General features: G+C 31.8%; 1 protein-coding gene and 1 long non-coding RNA gene across 8 annotated transcripts in view; one reads left to right on the top strand and one right to left on the bottom strand.

The window, feature by feature from the left end:
* Positions 1-22,499, top strand: part of LOC130678429 (uncharacterized) — a 68,173-nt gene that overhangs the window by 29,067 nt on the left and 16,607 nt on the right. For 6 of the 7 annotated variants that reach the window (XM_057485617.1, XM_057485618.1, XM_057485613.1 and 3 more), the window contains 2 exons: positions 6,647-6,762; positions 6,823-8,043. In XM_057485617.1, coding sequence (XP_057341600.1) covers positions 6,647-6,762; positions 6,823-8,043 — 1,337 coding nt within the window. The remainder of the gene's footprint in view (positions 1-6,646; positions 6,763-6,822; positions 8,044-22,499) is intronic. The other variant, XM_057485615.1, reaches the window with a different exon arrangement.
* Positions 11,145-11,951, bottom strand: LOC130678442 (uncharacterized). The gene is made up of 3 exons (XR_008991827.1): positions 11,880-11,951; positions 11,649-11,795; positions 11,145-11,323 (listed from the first exon to the last, which is right to left on the bottom strand). It is a non-coding gene; the product is annotated as an uncharacterized LOC130678442 (long non-coding RNA).

Below are 22,499 nucleotides of genomic sequence, written 5' to 3'. Positions count from 1 at the left end.
AATCGGCGCGTTTTATTGAGTTCTAGAGCTGATTAGATTTTGAAATTGATCAGATGAGTCACTTCAAAGATAATCGAAAAAAACCGTTTTTTATCATTTCTTTCGCCAACGATATCTCTCGAACAAATTAACCGATTGAGATTGCTGTGGTGGCATTCGACGCGGCTTATAAAGTTCTAGGGGCGATTAGATTTTGAAGTCGATTGTTCGAGTCGTTTCTGAGAAATCACTAAAAAATTAAAAAGAAAATTTTTTTTTTCGTATTTCGCCAATATTTTCGAGTCTACTTGATCAAATGATCTGAAATTTTCAGAAAAGTTGAGGGCTAACAAGCTCTTTCGATTGCCACCTCAACCATCCAAATCGATTCATTAGTTAAAAAGTTACAAAGAGTTTACACACACACACACACACACTCGGACATCATTCTGAAAATAGTCAGAATAGCTTCCTAGGACCTCAAAACGTCGACATCTGATGAAAACTCGACTTTCGAAAATCGGGGTGAAAACAATAACTTCCCGAATTTTTTCGAAAATCGTCGATTTTCTTAGCGGAAAGTTAAAAAATAAAATATTCTGCTAAAAAGTAAATCAGTGAACGTGACTCTATTTTCCTATTCAACGAATCAAAATAAATAAAATTAAAAATGTAAGCATTCTCTTGATTAATGGATTTTCAATGGGAATGGGAACAGGTACGCCCTCGCGGTTTCGCGAATGCCGTAAAAATGCCGTAAATTTACCGTAATAATTTGGTAGTAATAGGTTATATTGGCCAGTTTTTTTCCTGTACTTATACTGTAGAGTTACCAGATTACTACAGTAAAATTACTATAAAAATGCCGAACTTTTACCGAAAAAATGCTATATAAATACCGTAATAATACGATAATTTTATAATAATAAAATTGTATTTTTTTGGTAATAATACCGTAGATATCCTGCGATTTTGCCAGATTTATCCTGATATAATGAAAAATTGTAAAAAATTTGGTTTTATTTTATATTTGCTTCTGCAGTTAAAATCATCGAAAATGTGCAAAATGTAAAATTTCATATTTTATTCTATTAGTTCACACATTTATTGAAACAAAATAATGTAAGTAGAAATAACAATCCGGGAAAATTGAGGTTCTCAATTTTTTTAAGTTTGTTTGTATGCATATAAATACAATTAGTATCAATTCTCGAGTAAGCGATTTGGCCTAATAGTTAACAGATCAGGCTTTTAATCAGTAGGTCTCGGGATCGAGCCCACGAGTTGGCGGGTTTTTTTTTTTTTTTTTTTTTTTTCATGACAATTATTAGACCTATAACTTTATGATGTTATATATAATTGAATAAAATATTATATAATTATATATAATTTTTGTTCCGGGTAGAACGGTTTGATGCTGCAAAAATGCTGAAAATATGCTGCATAATTACGGTTTTAATGCTGTTAAAATACCGTATTTTTTCTGTTTTATTACCGTAAATATTCTGAATTCATTTCGTAAATTTTTGGTAGTAATGCGGCAAAAAAACTGGCCAAAATAACTTGAGTAATACCATATTTATGCAGTATTTATACCGTATAATTCCGGTATCATTCCGGTATTTCCAAAACCGCGAGGGCGGGATGGGAACAAGAACTCCTTCCCCTCCTCCGTGAAGGACAAGGAATGGACTCCTTCTCTCCTTTCCCAATGAAATTGGAAATATTATCTGCACATAATAAAGAACAAAACAAGTATCTCTAACATTTTATTAAATTTCATACTTAAACATATCTCATCGTTACATCCTATTGTTTACATTCGTTACAATATAGACCCTCGGCAACTGGCTGCGACCAAATGGCGTCAGAACGACTGTAATGGGTCTTTGACGTACGTCGCACTCGCGATGGCCGCGCGTGTATCAAGTTCTCACTCAATTAAAATTTAACTTCTAAAACTTATTTAATTACTTTAAACTTATCGGAAAAGATTTTGAAAACGAGACGAATTGTCTGATTATCTGGAGTATCTTATAGGCGCGAAAAGACAAGCGAGAAAATTTCTCTTCTGACCGTTCCAAACGACGTCCGGGACTCAATTAATTTCTTCGAGCACATCGAGGGCTTCCAGCCCACTCAGCCATGATTTATGCGCATTAACCGATTTCTCGGTTCCCCGTGCGCACAACAGCCCCCAACACAATACGTCCCCTGGACACAAAGTGGAAAGAGAGAGAGCAACAGTGAATGAGCCGAAGCACGAGCCTCAAGTCACGTCTTCAAGACCGCCGGGTACTTCCTCCTCAAACTGCCCGCTCACAATTCAAACTGCAAGTATGCGAAACTTGAAAAACACCCGTTTGGGGCCTAAACTTTGATGGGTAGTTTCACCCCTAGATATCCCGATGAAAAAAGATTTTGTCTAATCATATATGATCATGCATAATTATCTATATATGATCAGATCCAAAAATTGGCCAGGTCTGATCATACATAACTTGATCTGATTATACATGATCATATATGATTATATATAATCATGCATGAACGAATATAGTCATTTTTAGAATCTCATTTAGAATATCTGTAAATTATTAATTAAGTAGTTTAATTAGGATTTATTGTCTTCATCAATATAAATGTCGGTTAAAATTAAATAAAAAAAAAAAAATTATTAACCATTGACTATTATTTTACTACGAGGTCACCCGTCCAATTAATGGCCCACGTCCATGCTGTTTAACATTGGTTATCGATGGTTTGTAGTCTGATCCTCTAGTCTATTCTACACTTACAATTAAGAAACATTTATGGCGTTACTTAACTCAAATAATCAAATTGATATATCCTACGTAAATAATGCACCTAATGATGAATTTGGTTTTGTACATAAAATACAGTAGAATTCATTAGACACATATAATCAAATCTATTTATCTATAAACTTATAAATATTCGTATGTCAATCGATATCGATTTATACTTTTAAATTACTGCCGAAACCTTTGAATATTTTTTAAGTATTGGGGATTTAAGTTTGATTGATAGTTGACAGAATAAAGATTTAATAACATTGATATTAAAAAATTATCATATTATTTAATATATTTACATATAAATATATATAAATATATATATATATATATATATATATATATATATATATATATATATATATATATATATATATATATATATATATATATATATATATATATATATATATATATATATATATATATATATATATATATATATATATATAGGTTTCATATCAATGAAGTCTGATCAGATTTAAACATACATAGACATATATAACTACATATAGGTTTATATCAGTCATGTCTGATCAGATCTAATTATATATAGGCCTATATCTAATTATATATGGGTTTGTATCAATCATGTCTGATCAGATCTAATCATGTATAGACTTATATATGATCATATATGGGGTTATAACAGCCAGGTATGATTATATCTAATTATATATGGACTCATATATGATCAGATCTGATCATATATAGACTTATATATGGTTATATATGGAGTTATAACAGCCAGGTATGATTATATCTAATTATATATAGACTCATATATGATCAGACCTGATCATATATAGACTTGTATATGATTGTATATGGGATCATAACAGCCAGGTATGATCAGATCTAACTATATATAGACTTATATATAAATAGATCTGATCATATATAGACTTATGTATGGGCTCATAACAGCCAGGTATGATCAGATCTAATTATGTATGGGGTCATATATAATTATATATAATTATATATAACCCCATATATAATCATGCATGATTATATATAACTTCATATATGATTATATATAATCATATATGATCATATATATGAACATATATAATCATACATGATTAGACAAAATCTTTTTTCATCGGGATGTTTTTCCGTAGCTAACAAAAATACGTGTCTCTTAGATTTTGACGTAGAATAACATATCTCAGTCTCATCGAAATCGGAGAGGGGCACTTGGGATACCTTCCTTGTTAGTTGCAAGTACTCAAAGCCTGACAACTTTTTACCAATGAGGATTACGATAAAACTATATCAAAGCTTTTTTGTAGAGAATTCAATTTTCTATACGAATACACAGTAAAAAATATTGTGTATTTGTGTCGAAAACGGTTTGTGTTGAAAATTGTAGTGTGTTAAACTAACACAAAGTTTGTGTCACTTTATTTTGTAACATTAAAAATGTGTTATACACTATTTATTAATACATTTTGGGGGTAACTGTGGAATTCTTTGCGCCCTCTTGTGGCGATATTTCAACATAATCTTTGTGTTAAAAAGGGGTTACACAAAGTTTGTGTCGAAATTTCAACACAAATTTTGTGTCAACCGTTTTTAACACACAAATTGTGTTGATTTTACACAATATTTTTTACTTTGTAGGTTTATCAAAATAAAAAAATAAAATTTTTTCAACTTCCCGCTAAGAAAATCGACGATTTTCGAAAAGTTCGGGTTTATTGTTATCACCCTGATTTTCGAAAATCGAGTTTTCATCAGATGTCGACGTTTTGAGGTCCTAGGAAGCTATTCTGACTATTTTCAGAATGATCTCCGAGTCTCTGTATGTGTGTGTGTGTGTGTATGCATGTAAACTCTTTGTAACTTTTTAACTAATAAACCGATTCAGATGGTTAGGGCGGTTATCGAAAGAGCTTGTTGGCTATCAACTTGTCTGAAAATTTCAGATCATTTAATGAAGTAGACTCGAAGATAATTGAAAATTGCGAAAAAAAAAAATTTTTTTTTTAGTTTTTTATTGATTGCTCAGAAACGACTCGAACGATCGACTCCAAAATCTAATCAGCTTTAGAACGGAATAAAACGCGTCGATTGCTGCCTTAGCCATCCCAATCGGTTAATTTGTTCGCGAGATATCGCGGGAGAAAACAATGGTAAAAAACAGTTATTTGCGATTACCTTTGAAACAACCAAACCAAACAATTCTGAAATCTGATTAGCTCTAGAAATTAACAAAATGCGTCGATTTCCGCCTCAACCATCAAAATCTGTTTATTCGTTCGCGATATATCGCGGGAGAAATAAATGCTAAAAAAACGGTTTTTTTTCGAAAACAATGGCATACAAAAGTATTTTCGAGCTCGAAGAGTTCGAAAATGTATTCACAACAATGTTTTCGAGCTCAAGGAGCTGAAGAAGCTCGAAAACAGCGGGAGGTTTGGGGGCTGGCCCGCAGGGTCAACCGATAGACAGATTTTTTACATGCTATTTTTATGGAAAACAAAAAATGATTGAGCGCGTCATAGAATTGAAATATCACGCTGGCCTTTGGCGAGAATTTTTGTATACCTTACAGAAACTTTTGAGATAATGGAAAAAAAAGTTTTTTTTGGACCACTCTAATATATATATGTATATATATTAGGGTGGTCCGTTTGGAACGACTATTTTTTTTTTCTCGCTCCCACTGAAAAATATTGTTGCAGACATTGAAAAAAAAATTCTCTGAAAGTTTTAGCTCTTAATTTTAATTCTAAGTACTTTACATTTGATTTTGAAATTTTCCCATTTAAAATACATAGGAAAGTTGGGATTTTTTTTTTAATTCTCTATAACTCAGCCGCATTTTAAGTTATCGGGTCGCCGTTTGCGGCATTTTTTAGTTAATTTGATACTCTTCAAAAGTCTCCATAATAGTTTTACTCGGACTCTAATTGTTTTTTCTGTATTGGTTCTGAAAATAATTTTTTTAATAATAATTTGGGTTTTTAGTTGATATTAACTAAATCACGAAATTTACAGAAAAAGTGCAGATAACGATTTTTTAGGAAATTTTATTCGCTACAAAAAAGGTCCTCTTAGTTAAGTAGCTCAAGTTATCCGTTCACGTGATATAGGGATTTCAGTAATTTTATAAATAAAATATTTGTCAAAAAATTCCACCAAATGCTAAATCATTTCAATTTTAAATCAGTAAATAATTTTCCTTTCATTAATTTAATCCAGTCATTAAAATCAAAAGGGGTCAAATTGATGAACTTCGGAAAAATTTTTGACAAATATTTTATTTACAAAATTACTAAAATCCCTATATCACGTGAACGGAGAACTTAAGCTACTTAACTAAGAGGACCTTTTTTGTAGCGAATAAAATTTCCTAAAAAATCGTTATCTGCACTTTTTCTGTAAATTTCGTGATTTAGTTAATATCAACTAAAAACCCAAATTATTATTAAAAAAATTATTTTCAGAACCAATACAGAAAAAACAATTAGAGTCCGAGTAAAACTATTATGGAGACTTTTGAAGAGTATCAAATTAACTAAAAAATGCCGCAAACGGCGACCCGATAACTTAAAATGCGGCTGAGTTATAGAGAATTAAAAAAAAAATCCCAACTTTCCTATGTATTTTAAATGGGAAAATTTCAAAATCAAATGTAAAGTACTTAGAATTAAAATTAAGAGCTAAAACTTTCAGAGAATTTTTTTTTCAATGTCTGCAACAATATTTTTCAGTGGGAGCGAGAAAAAAAAAATAGTCGTTCCAAACGGACCACCCTAATATATATATATATGTACGATTGTAATTACTGTTAAAACAGATATTTTTTGTTATCAATAATTTTTTTTCATATTCTGTTGCAGTTCGGATTGGGAACTTACGCAGACTACTGCTCGTGGATATTTAACGTTTACAACTTTGCCTTCTTTAGCGAATTGTAAAGATTGTGCAAAACTAGCCGCTTCTTATGAAGAAGAAGGTACTATATAATTTTCATGAAAAATTTATTTAAACTATACTTTTTGTTATATTCACGCAGAACCGGCAGCTAATTGGGATGGCTGTCGACGATGTAATTGTTTGTTCCATGGTTTGACAGTTCACACTACATATGAAGTGATTTCTCCTTATCCTCGATTTCGTGCCTCTGTATGCCTCAATTACTGGAACCACGTGGTTATAAATACAGGAAATTTTTTACATGTACTTACAGTTCAGTTACATGCTCCTAAAAAGAATAATTACCGTACTTATGAGAAACAAAATGCTGTATCAAATATCGTGAAGAATGATGTTAGTGGTGTTGAGAAACTCGATGATATGCGAACAGCGTATCATATTCACTCAACTGATGCTGGTACCTCGAAAGCGTTTTATGAGTTGTCGCTAAACTCCAATTATACACATGATCAAGAATTTTTGATCGAAAAAAAAAAGTTTTCTGATGAAATTTCCACTTATGAATCGTCTAATTGTAAACTTAATGATAGTTTTAATACAAAAGCATGTCAATGTTTAGATTCCGTTGAGTGTCTCTGTATTTATAAAAAAAATGTTGTTAATACTCCGCAGCAACGGTCTATTCTTGTAAGGGATAAAATCTCAGAAGATTTCTCTGAAGATGTGTCTCAAGAATTAAGTTGTAATAATGATTTAATACCTATGGTAGATCATTCATCTTATTCAACTAAGTTGATTCCTCAAAGTTCTTCAACTGATTTAAAGAAATCAGAATCACTCTTTACATCGTCTGCAGATATTTTTAGAACGCAAACTTTTGAAACTGCGAGCGGGTGTTACAAAAATGAGCGCTTATCGTCTCTACCACCTGGTATGTCCGAAGATGACAAAAAGGTATCATACTTTACTACCATCAATTCTCCTCTACGTACGCTTCTACAGTCTTCTCCAGGAATTCATATTTCTCATAAACTTAAAGAAGAAGCAGAAAAAGCTTATGAATTTGTCGACGATACCCAAGAAACTTGCGAAAAACTTAGTTCATTTCGGAAGCGACGACTTGCAGATAAAAAGTATGAGTTCTGTGAAGAAACTGAAGATACTGAGAATATTGTCCCTTTCAAGTACATCAGAAACCAATTAGAGTTTGATCATAGTTCTGTTTGCTGGATGCCTTCAAAAATAATATCACCAGCACATACGACGATCAAGTGGCATCATAGTAAACGTGGAAATAATGACATTGACGATATTGCTTCTAATCAAAATATTTTATCCAGTTTCCAGCCACTTGAATCAGGTTATATTTTATTCAAAATTTTAACATTTAATGCTATGTACGGGGCATTCCACGCCAAATCGGAAACCATTTTGCCTTAGCATCTCCGATTTTTTTGATAATTTTTTATGTTATAGTACCCATTGAAAAAGTCCCCCATAATTTTGTTCGTCCAGCCGTTTTCGAGATACCGAGTTTTGAAAAAAAATCGTTTTTTTAACTTCCCGCTAAGAAAATTGTAAATTTTCAAAAATTCGGGAAGTTATTGTTTTCACCCCGATTTTCGAAAATTGAGTTTTCATCAGGTCTCGACGTTTTCAGGTCCTAGGAAGCTATTCAGACTATTTTTAGAATTATGTCCGAGTAGCTGTATGTGTGCGTTTGTGTGTGTGTGTAAACCTTTCATAACTTGTTTTGTCTGCGGCTTCGATTGAAATGAATTATCCGGGATTTCTCCCTTTGGTAGCGATAGAAAATTTTGATGAGCGATATGGAGGTTGCGGACAACAGTAAAGAATACGAGGAAGGTTTTTACTTCCTATATTTATTATTTAATGTGGATTTTTGGAAGAAAGTGAACCTAAACGCCTCTGATCTTGGTTACGTTGCATTTATTAATCGATCAACAGAGAGAAAAGATATTAAAAATTACTCTCACTTACCTTGAGATGAGTCTGTTTTTCTAGCAAGTCAGGCAATATCCCTCCAGAACTTTGCGGCTCACCTGGCCTCTTCCCGATGGATTCGGTTGGATGGGCGCAGCTGGGGTAGTAGGATAGAGTCTTATATGCTATTTTCGAATGAACTCACTAAGTTAAGATTATGATCTTTTGTCTTTTTATTTAACTTTTCAATTACAACATTTATACACTATAATTGTTACAATGGATTGCACTTATGAAAGATGTAAAACCATTTAATTTAATTATTATTATTTTTAGTTGCTTTTAATTTTAATGCGTCCTTATGTATAGCCTTATGGCTTATTAAGCGCAGATTATTTCAACCCGAGATCGGGCTACAATTACACTTGATTTTTGTGTCACTATTCGATCGAGTCGGAATGATTTTTATAATAATTGTAAATAACAAAATAATACCGCTACACGATAGAACTTATCGGCCAAGTATCTAAGTTAACTGACAATTTATAGATTTGGAAACTAATTGTAAATAACAAAATAATACCGCAACACGATATGAAAGTATCGACCAAGTACTTTTATCAATTTACAATTTAACTGAATATAAATATGAGATAAACCGCTGTTAATAAAATAATACCGCTACACGATATGGAATTATCGGCCACGTACCTTTTATTAAAGACGGTTACTTATTGCCTTGCCTAGGACAGATTTTTGCAATAAGATTACGGGCTATCGACGCCGTTTACGTGGACCGCAGGACTCGAGATCTGAAAATTTGATCAACAACTAAGGCCCTAGCCATGGTGCTCAGGCTATTTAAAAACTTTGATTGATGTTTGATGGGATTAATCGAATTGTTGTCATTGGTGGAAAATGACGACAAGTTTTCATTTATTCGTCCATCGTTACTGCGAAAATCTTCGCACTACTTTTATATGCATACGTGATTGTAGAACTGACGCTGCGTTTTCGCGTGCTTTTGTAAAAGAGGAGTTTCGTAAATTTATTTATGAAATAAAATAAATTAATAAAAAAAAATTTATTGGACATAACAAACTAATTAACCGATTTAAATCGTTTTTGCGGCAGTCGAAAGAGTTCATTGGCCGTCAACTTTTCTGAAAATTTCAGAAATAATCATTTGATCAAGTAGACTCAAAGAAAATTGAAATTTACAAAAAAAAAAATTTTTTTTTGTTTTCCCTGGTTAAAAAAGAGAATTAAAAAGGATTAAGCCATGTAACGAGGCCATTTAAGATAGGATTGGCAGTATTAAAAAGGATTAATAACATTGAAAAATTAATTCTTTTTAATGCTTTTTGATTCTCTTTTATAAACAGGGTTTTCTTAATTTCTCAGAAACGACTCGAACGATCAATTTCAAAATCTAATCAGCTCTAGAACTCGATAAGACGCGCTGATCGCCACCTCGAACATCAAAATCGGTTCATTAGTTGAAGAGATATCGTTGGAAGAAAAATGCTCAAGAACGGTTTTTTCCGAAAACAACGGTATACAAAAGTATTTTCCAGCTTAAAGAGCTCGAAAATGTATCCACAATAATTTTTTCGAGCTCAAGGACCTCGGAAATAGCGAGAAATTTCGGGGCTGGCCCACAGGGTCAACCGATAGACCGATTTTTTTTTTCAAATGCCCGTAACGTTGCGAAAAATGGGCCATTTGGGGCGTTTTTTTGAAATTTTTCCTTTTTCCAACACTTTTGGAATACAAAATCAAAAATTTTACAAAACTATTTCTATAAAATTTCCAAAGTTCGATTATAAAATGTTGATTTCCAAAAAGCACGTTGCGATCGATTTTCTTGAAAATTTTTTCTAAACAACTGTCACTTACCCCGCAACTTTTAAGCCTACTCTCTTAAAATGAACCAGTGAAATTTCACTGGTTGAACCAGTGATACGCCGCACGGAAAAAACGAATTTTGTCCTGATAACAAAAGACGGGATAACGAAAAATTTTGTTATAATGACAAACATGATCAGCTTACGGTAACAAATCAATTTGTTATAGTAACAAATGAATTTATGTCGTAATTAAGAAGTCGATTTGTTATGAGAACACATGATGCTTATTATAATAATATCGTCGTATTTTAAAGCCGGCATTTGCTACCGTAAGTAATCTTAGATTATGATTACAAAAATTTTTGTTAATGCTACAAGTTCATTCTGTTACTTTAACAAATCAGTTTTTATATTGGAACACAACAGTTTTGTTACAGTTACAAACCATGGCTTGGCCCAACAAAGAATTTGCTAGCATTACAAAAACATTGTAATCCCAACGAATGCTTCGTTATCCGTATATTAAGGGAGAATTTTGTTACCGTAAGTTATTTTATCTTGTGGTCACAAAAAATTTTTTTCTGTGCGGTGTATTATATAAATATAAAAAAAATAGGTTAGATTATTTTATTTTATTATAAACATTTATTTAAAAACAAAGTGATCTTGAAGAGTCTTAATAACATTTATAATTAATTGTAAATTATTTAGTAATAAAATAAATAATATTTATTAAGAATTATAAAAATTTAATTTGTTTCCAATATGAGCTGTTTGCTGTTGAGTTCTGATGGCAGCAGCGTTGAAAATGGTCTTTAAATTTGGAACTGGAAAAGTTCTCTATAACTGGACAAAAAAAAAATTTTTTTTTGTTAAAAATGAGTGTTGCAAAATTTAAATTAATTTTTTTTATACAACTAAGAGTTTTATTTATTGAAGTATAAAAATGGATATTTATTGAATGTGTTTAAAACTTAGCTTATTGCTAAATCTAAATTTTCCTAATGTGATCTAACTAGTAATTAATTCATTTATGATTTTATAATTTATTGAGTTGTAAGGCTTAAAACTTAATAATTATTAAAAGTGTTAGTAACAATTGTACATGACTAATTAGCAAAATTCATTACGATCAAAAAGTCGAAATTTTAAATCTAATTTATAAATTTACCTTCAACTTTTGTTAGAGTATCATCATCCTTAATAATTGGCCTTAAATAATCCAATAATCGCTAAATACTTAATTTTCAAATGTTATTCATGATTGAGGTTAGCTCCAAGCTATTGGAGTTACTCCAATGTTATTTATTCTTATACTCTGTAAAAATTGTGTCATAATTATTATTGTTATATAAAAGTTAGTTGAAATATTGTATAAAGATAATAAATAAATATTATTTACTTATTGACACAATAAAACATTCAAATATACTCATGTACAGAATGCTGCTGTACCCGCACGCTTCCATATTTTTAGTTCACTGGTTGAAACTAGTGAGCGTGACATTCACTGATTCAACCAGTGACTAAAAGTTCACTGGTTGAATCAGTGGAATTTCACTGGTTTATTTTAAGAGAGTAGTCCCTTATAATGGGCAAATTATGGAATCTATTTTTTTCTAATTTTTAAAATTTGATATTTCAGTTATCTGTACTGAAAGTGAATAAGACTCGTATTTCTAGGTCAACTAGCAATAGCTTTTGCCATTTATGAAATGAAATAGGCATGTTGTAATAGTATAATAGATTATGACCGCATGTTTTTAGTTAAATAAATAACAAAATAAGGTTTTTGTATGAAATCTTATTTAATTTCATATTAAGTCAGTATCTTATGTGTATGGAAAGTAGCGGTACTCAAAGATCCTTATTATCTAAGGAACAAAATCCTAAAGTTGCATGATGCATGACATTATTTTTAAGGAAAATTTAAAGAAAATAGGTTGCTGCGTGTTTTTCAAAAATCAACATTTAATGTTCAGAGCTCGAAAATCATATAGAAATTCGATTTAGAAAATTTCGTACCGTTTTTTTTTCTTCACTGTAGAAAATTGGGAGTGAATTTCAGTCTGATCTAGAGTTTTAATTCTTAAGGACGTTCTTGCGTGAGGTTTGCTATTAGATAAAAATACAAATTTTATATTGTTGACAAGAATGAATCAATAGTTATCGTTCTTGAAAATTTCCTTGTATGTTATCGACTGTTTGAAAAAGTAAATAACGATTATAAATCAAAGTTTTAACACAGAGTCTTATGGGAAACTATAACTTTTTATGTTTCAACTTTATAAAAAAAAATCTGTCTATCGGTTGACCCTGCGGGCCAGCCCCAAAACTTCCCGCTGTTTTAGAGCTCCTCGAGCTCGAAAACATCGTTGGGGATACATTTTCGAGCTCCTCGAGCTCGAAAATACTTTTGCGTGCCATTTTTTTCGAAAAAAACCGATTTTCGCATTTCTTTCTCCCACGATATCTCAGGAACGAATTGACCGATTTCGATGGCTAAGACGGCAACCGACGCGTTTTATTAAGTTCTAGAGTTGATTAGATTTTGAAGTTGATCGTATAAGTCGTTTCTGAGAAATCAATAAAAAACTAAAAAAAAAAAAAATTTTTTTTTCGTAATTCGCCAATATTATCGAGTCTACTTAATCAAATGATCTGAAATTTTCAGAAAAGTTGATGGCCAACAAGCTCTTTCGATTGCCGCCTTAACCATCCAAATCGGTTAATTAGTTAAAAAGTTATAGACCGGTCACACACACACACACACACACACACACACACACACACACACACACACACACACACACACACACACACACACACACACACACACACACACACACACACACACACACACACACACACACACACACACACACACACACACACACACACACACACACACACACACACACACACACACACACACACACACACACACACACACACACACACACACACACACACACACACACACACACACACACACACACACACACACACACACACACACACACACACACACACACACACACACACACACACACACACACACACACACACACACACACACACACACACACACACACACACACACACACACACACACACACACACACACACACACACACACACACACACACACACACACACACACACACACACACACACACACACACACACACACACACACACACACACACACACACACACACACACACACACACACACACACACACACACACACACACACACACACACACACACACACACACACACACACACACACACACACACACACACACACACACACACACACACACACACACACACACACACACACACACACACACACACACACACACACACACACACACACACACACACACACACACACACACACACACACACACACACACACACACACACACACACACACACACACACACACACACACACACACACACACACACACACACACACACACACACACACACACACACACACACACACACACACACACACACACACACACACACACACACACACACACACACACACACACACACACACACACACACACACACACACACACACACACACACACACACACACACACACACACACACACACACACACACACACACACACACACACACACACACACACACACACACACACACACACACACACACACACACACACACACACACACACACACACACACACACACACACACACACACACACACACACACACACACACACACACACACACACACACACACACACACACACACACACACACACACACACACACACACACACACACACACACACACACACACACACACACACACACACACACACACACACACACACACACACACACACACACACACACACACACACACACACACACACACACACACACACACACACACACACACACACACACACACACACACACACACACACACACACACACACACACACACACACACACACACACACACACACACACACACACACACACACACACACACACACACTCGGACATCATTCTGGAAATAGTCAGAATAGCTTCCTAGGACCTCAAAACGTCGACATCTGATGAAATTTCGATTTTCGCAAATCGAGGTGAAAACAATAACTTCCTGAATTTTTCGAAAATCGTCGATTTTCTTAGCGGGAAATTAAAAATATTACCAGAATAGATAAAGGGACAAATTAATTAAGATATAATCGTTGTAAAAAAAAAATGTTAACAATGATTTGAATTATTTATTAATAATCATAGTTGGTAAAACTGAAATTATGAAGTCACGTCATTGGCCATTTTGAAAACCGGCACGACGCACGATAAGAAAAAAACACATGTTTATAAATATTGACAAAAGAGACCATAAAATTATTATAGGTTATTTTTAAATTGTAAAAATATTTAAGTTATTTGTTTAATCTCAAGTAATTAAACAAATTTATTTTTAAAAGATTCATTATTATTTCTCATATTATAATAATTGCACACCTCAAGCGCGAAAGCGCTGGTGTGCTTTATGATCGCTCTAAATTTTTTGACTCATTCACTCACATTAAATTATCTCTAGACTTTTTCGATTACACTAAAATGGGTCAAATTTTATACCAACACAATTTATTAAAGACTTTTGAATGTTCAAGACATGTTCTTATAGGAAATTTGACGCTCTACAAAAAAGGTCTCCTCTAATTTTTCGATATTTTTATTTCTTCCAAAGTAATTCGAAGTTAAACTTAGATTGACGATAAATTTTCACATTATTTAAATTATTTGACGCAACCATCAACTTTATCCGAAAATTTTTGAGGACATTTTTTGTAGAGCATTTTATTTCCTACAACTTATCTCAAAGAGAATTTTCGATATTTCTCATAAGTCGTAAGTTATTCGCAATTAACTGAAAATTTAATATAATTAATTTTAAGCAACAAAATTTAGATTATTTAAGAAAATTTTCAGTTAATTGCAAATAACATACGACTTAAGTGAAATATCGTAAATTTTCACCGAGATAAGTTGTAGGAAATAAAATGCTCTACAAAAAATGTCCTCTAAAATTTTCGAATAAAGTTGATGGTTACGTCAAAAAATGTTAAACATGTGAAAATTTATCGTCAATCTAACTTTAACTTCGAATTACTTTGGAAGAAATAAAAATATCGAACAATTAAAAGAGACCTTTTTTTGTAGAGCGTCAATTTTCCTACACGGAAAGAATATTTTGATAAAAATTACTCTGTAATTTCGAGTAATTCTGGGCCGTTGCAAAAAATTGGTATTTTTCGTTTTAAATTTAATATTTTTTGTTTAAATATTAACGTTGCTAGACCATGTTTTACTCCACTACTGAGTAATTTTTTAAAAGTCATATTTAATCGATTATTGTGAATATCTCATCTTAATCTATTCATTTTTACTCCATGCGATTAATTTTTATTCCCCAATAAACCATTTTTTTAAACCCATTAACTTTTTGATGAAAAACTGCCTATAACTTAAATAAATTTTCTTATCTATCCCTAACGGACCCAAATTACGGTAAATTACGGTAAACCCACCGTAAATTACGGTAATCCACCGTAAAATGCCGATTTACCGTAAATTACGGTGGATGTACCGTAATTTACGGTGGTTTTACCGTAATTTACGGTGATTTCACCGTAATTTATGGTGGATTTACCGTAAAATACGGAAATACGGTAATCCACCGTAAATTACGGTAATTCGGTAATCCACCCGAATTTTTTACGGTAGATTTATCGTATTAGACGGTAAATTTCCTGTATACCCGCCGTAATTTACGGTAATCCACCGTAAAGTACCGATTTACCGTAAATTATGGTGGTTTTACCGTAATTTACGGTGGTTTTACCGTAATTTACGGTAAATCTACTCGAATTTTACGGTATTCTACGGTAGATTTACAGTGAAATTACCGTAAATTTACGGTAAATCAGGTCTGCTAGGGATATGGAAGTAATTTTTACTCTAATCTGCAGAGTAATATTTCAGTAGTCTCCGTTAATCTTCGGTTAATATCGGCTTCAATTAAATGTCTTTTATTTTGCTCGCGACAACTTACATGTTACGCACACAAACGTAGGCTTGGAAAAAAGACGATCTCTGTATCTCTCTATAACTTAATATTTATTTTAAAATTAAAAAAAAATTTGTATCTTTCCTTTTTCAACACAATAAGAGGAATTTTTTTTTCATTATTTTTCAAAATATTTATTTTAAGTCATATTCTAAAGCAATTAGATGATTTTTAGATTTTTGATAAAAATTTCAGCCTATTAATTGTAATTTTTATTGTAATTCAATATAAATTTTATAAATTGAATCATCAATTTTTTATCATAACCTACGAGTAAAAATTGAATTAGAGAAAATTTATTTAGACAGCCGCTAGGTGTAATTTTTACTCGTAATTGTGAGTGAAAATTAATCTGATTGATTTCTACTTCCTGAAAGAGTAAAATTTCGTAATTCGAAAGTAAAAAGTCGTAATGGCCCAAGATTGCTCGATTTAGAGTAATTTTTAGAATAAATAACATGGCATTATTTATACGAAAATTCTTTCCGTGTATAAGAACATGTCTTGAACATTCAAAAGTATTGGTCCCACCGAGAGCTACAAAATTCCAAAGCTTACAAAATAAATTTTACCATGTTATTTAAACGGGAAATAGAAAATTGCAATGCGGCAGTTGTTAATATTAATATTAAGAGCTCAAACTTTCACAGTATTTTTTTTTCGTCATTTCCAACAATATTTTCGATATAATGAAAAAAAAAAAATTAGTCGATTTTTTTTAATCAGTCTAATATATATATATATATATATATATATATATATATATTAGGGTGAGCCAAAAAAACCAACCTATCGAATTTACGCCTTAAAAAGGAACTATATATTGAGAAAAAAATTCTCCTATATTGGGCAAAATTTTTAGCTCAATTTTAAAAGGTGGCAGTAGCCATTTGAAATTTCCCATTTAAATAACATGCAAAAACATTTTTTTTTATTAAAACTATTATAAATTTTGAACCGTGTGAGATAAAAATTCGGCTCTAGAATATTCTTGTATGGCATTAAATTTCTTTAGAAAAAAGTCCTGGGAGTCGAATTTATAAACTTGATATTTCGTATGCTAACAGGCCATCAAAGTCTAGAGTAAACAGAATCATACAAATTTAAGGCTTTATTATTAAAAATATCAATACTACGAGAAAATTCGTTCTACATGTAGTGCAATGAAATCACCAACAATATCCACGTTGTAACAAATAATATTTTGTTATCGATCACAGTAAAAGAAAAGTATTTGGAAAATCCAAATAAAGCCTTAAATTTGTATGATTCTGTTTACTCTAGACTTTGATAGCCTGTTAGTATACGAAGTATCAAGTTTACAAATTCAACTTCCAGCACTTTCTTTTAAGAAATTGAATGCCCTACAAGAATATTCTAGAGCCGAATTTTTGTCTCACATGGTTCAAAAGTTATAATATTTTTAATCAAAAAAAATTTTTCTGCATGTTATTTAAATGGGAAATTTCAAATGGCTACCGACACCTTTTAAAATTGAGCTAAAAATTTTGCCCAATAGGAGAATTTTTTTCTCGATATATAGGTCCGTTTTAAGACGTAAATTCAATAGGTTGGTTTTTTTGGCTCACCCTAATATGTATGTAAAATAGAAATATATGTAAAAAGAGTATAGCCAGAATCGGAGACATTGGGGAAAGCCACAAAAGTTCTTCTGAACGTTATCACAAGCAAATGCAAAATTTCATATTATGAGCAGTAAAATGAGTAATTTCTTTGGTCTAGGCATATTAGAGTGGTCTAAAAAAAAGCATCTTTTTTTTTCTTCAAGTGCTATTGTTTCAAAACTTTTTCTTAAATATAAAAAAAATTCCCTCCAAAGCGCAGCTTGATATCTCAATTCTTCAAGGAGCTCAATAAATTTATATTTTCCCATTTAAATAACATGTAAAAAATTTTTTTTACGTTTTCATCCGGTAAAACTACGAAAAAAATTTTTCTCTGAATTCCCCGTTAATTACTCTTGTAGGAAATTTAATTCTTTACAAAAAAGTATTGGATTAGTTTTTTCGTAATCCTAACGGGTAAAAAGTTATTGAGCTTTAAATATTCGCAATAAAAGAAAATTTAATCAGATATGAATAAAATTAAATTCAGTATCCATCCGCAAGTACTAGCTTTAATTGTAAAATATAATGAATTTAGGACAAAAGATGAAGAACAGAAATAATATCTGTTGCAAATAGTTGCTGATCATAGGAAAAAATATCCAAATCGTAATATAAAAAATTATTCATAATTATATAAACGATTATTAAATTATTTAATTATTATAAACAGTTTAGAGTTTGATTAATTTCGTAGTAAATACATGCAGTCACCAAAAAAGTTTTCAAAAAGTTGAAAATTATTTCAAATCTATAAAAATTAAATCAATTATCTAGTAATGGTGTCAATTCCATTAAATTGCTCTAAAACTATATTCCTTTAAATTCACTTAGTAACGAGTACTAAAAGCTCAATAACTTTTTAACCGTCCCTCGCAGATTTGAATCACGGTGGAAACACCGTGGAAGTGTAAACACCGTGGATCCACCGTGGTTACACGGTGGGTTTGTTCCATTTCACCACCGAGTATACACAGTGTATCCACTGTGATTACGCGGTGTATCCACCGTGATTCCACGGTGGCTTGACCACTGTGTATACACGGTGTTTCCACTGTGATTACGCGGTGTATCCACCGTGACTCCACGGTGGCTTTGTGCTATTTCACCACCGTGGTTCCACGGTGTATCCACCGCGTAATCACAGTGGTAGAATGGAACAAACCCACCGTGTTTCCACCGTGATTCAAATCTGCGAGGGGTTAGGATTACGAAAAAACTATTTCGTTACTTTTTTGTAGAGAATTAAATTTCCTACAAGTATGATTGATGGAAAATACAGAAAAATATTTTTTTCGTAGTTTTACCGGATGAAAACGTAAAAAAAATTTTTTACGTGTTATTTAAATGGCAAAACACAACTTTATTGAGCTTCGTGGAGAATTGAGACACAAAGCTGCGCTTTAGAGGGAATTTTATTTATACCTTAGAGAAGCTTTTGAAGTGATAGCTAAGAGACTTTTGTTTCGGACCACTCTAAGGCACATATATAGTAGGGTGCTCTGTTCGTAACGAACATTATTTTTTATTAGCGGACACAAGAAAATTTTGTTGTTTATGTTGAGAAAAAAATTCCCTGAAAATGTCAACTCTTAATTTTAATTTTAAGTACTTCCTCTCGAGCATCAAGATTTCTTATTTAAAAAGCACGTTACAGTAAAAAAAATTGTAAGCTTACTATAGTACTAATCTTTTTTACCGTAAAATGTTAAAATGCATGTATCTGATGAGCAATGCACTTTAGCAATACAAGTGTAATGAGCAATTTTGTAGAGGATAAAATTTCCTAAAAGATTGGTCCTATGCATATTTTTTGTAAGATGAGCCGTTTCTTCATTATTACCAAAAATAAATGAAAAAAGTGAAAAATTTACTTTCGGAGCTGATACAATCGACATGGATCGAGTTAAAGCAAAACTGTTTTACACACTTTTAACAAGCAACAAATACTCTACAAATAAAAACTGGTTTCAAAGCGATAGGTTAATATCGGGCTAAGTTATAGCAATTCGAAAAAAAAAAGTTATTCGATTTACATGCTTTTAAAATAGGAAATCTTGATGCTCGAGAAGAAGTACTTAAATTTAAAATTAAGAGATGAAATTTTCAGGAAATTTTTTTTTCAACATAAACAACAAAATTTTCTTGTGTCTGCTAAAACAAAATAATGTTGTAGTTTAAACGAAGCACCCTAATATATAGGCATGAAAATTAAAGCTTATTTAAAAAGCTTTCAGATGCATTTTTAGAAAATTCGATGAATTGTCACATTCAAAAAATCTCAAAATTTACCAGGAAGCCTCTTTTAAAGGGCATTAAAAAATCTCAAAAAATTAAGAAAATCAAAAACAAAAATTTTTGAAACTGTCCGATTTGACGTGGAATGCCCCATATATATGGTGGCACGTTTAAATACCCGATGACAAATCACCCGCGACGAAATAACCGCGACAAAATACCCGATGCCAAAATACCCGACGACAAAATACCCGCAAACAAACACACCCCCGACAAAACACCCTCCACATGGTGTGACGCTTTTTGGGACCAAGACAATTCATCCCCGACAATTCATCCCGAAAATGAATTTAAAAAAAAAGAAAGGAGAAAAAAAATCTCTTTGTTTTTTTTTTTTTTTTCCGTGAAAAAAGAGTATCTCAATAAGGGAGTCGAGGGGCAAAGCCCTGGTAGGGTTCAGGGACCTAGTGCAATTTTTGACATTTTTTTATGTGTGGGTATATTCTTTTAATTGCACACACACCAAATTCATGAAAAAAAAGGCGCTATTTTCTATACTTTTTTGTGTGGGAGTATATTTTTGTAATCGCACACACAAAATTTGTGAAAAAAGGGCGCTATGTTTCACACCCTTTTATGTGTGGGTACATTTATTTAATTGCACACACACAAAATTCTTGAAAAAAAGACGCTATTTTCCACACCTTTTTATGTGTTGGTACATTTTTAGGTAGAGTTTTTCAAAAATTGAACTATTGTATTTGTCCTCATGGTCGATTTTTCAAGGGATTTCATCATAAACTATCATAATTAGTTGAGTAGAGTTCAAAAATACCATTCGTTAAAAAATTTATATATGTATGTATATATATTATGGTGATCTAAAAAATAACAAACTTTTTTTTTTTCTTCCACACAGGTTCAAAAGTTTCATTTAGATAAAAAAAGACGCCTGTGAAAATTAGAGCTCTTAATATTAACATTAAGAGGTTCCTCATCGCACTTTTCTATTTTCCATAACAATAACATGGAAAAAATTTTTTTACGTCTTCTGATTTTTATAAATAGTTAACGATACGTCATAGAAATAATTGGCAGGCATAATTTTGTAGGGAATTGAATGCTTTACAAAAAAAAATTCTTATCATTTTTTGAGGAATCTATTCGTTCAAAAGTTATTTGAGGTTGAAGTCGAATTCATATTAATTTTGAGATTTTCTTACTTTTCCGGCGAAACTATCAGACTTATTACAAAATATCATTAGACCTTTTTTGTAGATAATTTTATTCCCTAAAAGTTATTTTGAATAAAGTTTTTTCGACGTCCGCATTGTTTTCTAGTTATTTTTATTTTGAAGTCAAGCTCATAAAAAAATAGTCTTCTGATCGATTTTACGAGCTTGACTTCAAAATAAAAGTAACTAGAAAATAATGTGGAATTCGAAAAAACTTTATTCGAAATAACTTCTAGGGAATAAAATTGTCTACAAAAAAGGTCCAATGATATTTTGTAATAGGTCTGATAGTGTCGCCGGAAAAGTGAGAAAATCTTAAAATTTAATATGAATTCGCCTTCAACCTCAAATAACTTTTGAACAAATAGATTCCTCAAAAAATGATAAGAATTTTTTTTTGTAAAGCATTCAATTCCCTACAAAATTATGCCTGCCAATTATTTCTATGACGCATCGTTAGCTACTTATAAAAATCAGAAGAGGTAAAAAAAATTTTTCCCATGTTATTCTTATAGAAAATAGAAAAGTGCGATGAGGAACCTCTTAATGTTAATATTAAGAGCTCTAATTTTCACAGGCGTCTTTTTTTATCTAAATGAAACTTTTGAAACTGTTTGGAAGAAAAAAAAAAAATTTGTTATTTTTTGGATCACCATAATATATATATATATATATATATATATATATATATATATATATATATATATATATATATATATATTAGGGCGTTTCAAAAAAAACTAAAAAAATTTTTTTTTCTCGGAACCAGGCTCAAAAGT

The sequence above is a fragment of the Microplitis mediator genome, chromosome 2 (assembly GCF_029852145.1).
Source record: "Microplitis mediator isolate UGA2020A chromosome 2, iyMicMedi2.1, whole genome shotgun sequence".
NCBI classification, from domain to species: Eukaryota; Metazoa; Arthropoda; class Insecta; order Hymenoptera; family Braconidae; genus Microplitis; species Microplitis mediator.
The sequence above is the reverse complement of the archived record's forward strand: the minus strand, read 5'-3'. Positions and strand labels throughout refer to the sequence as shown.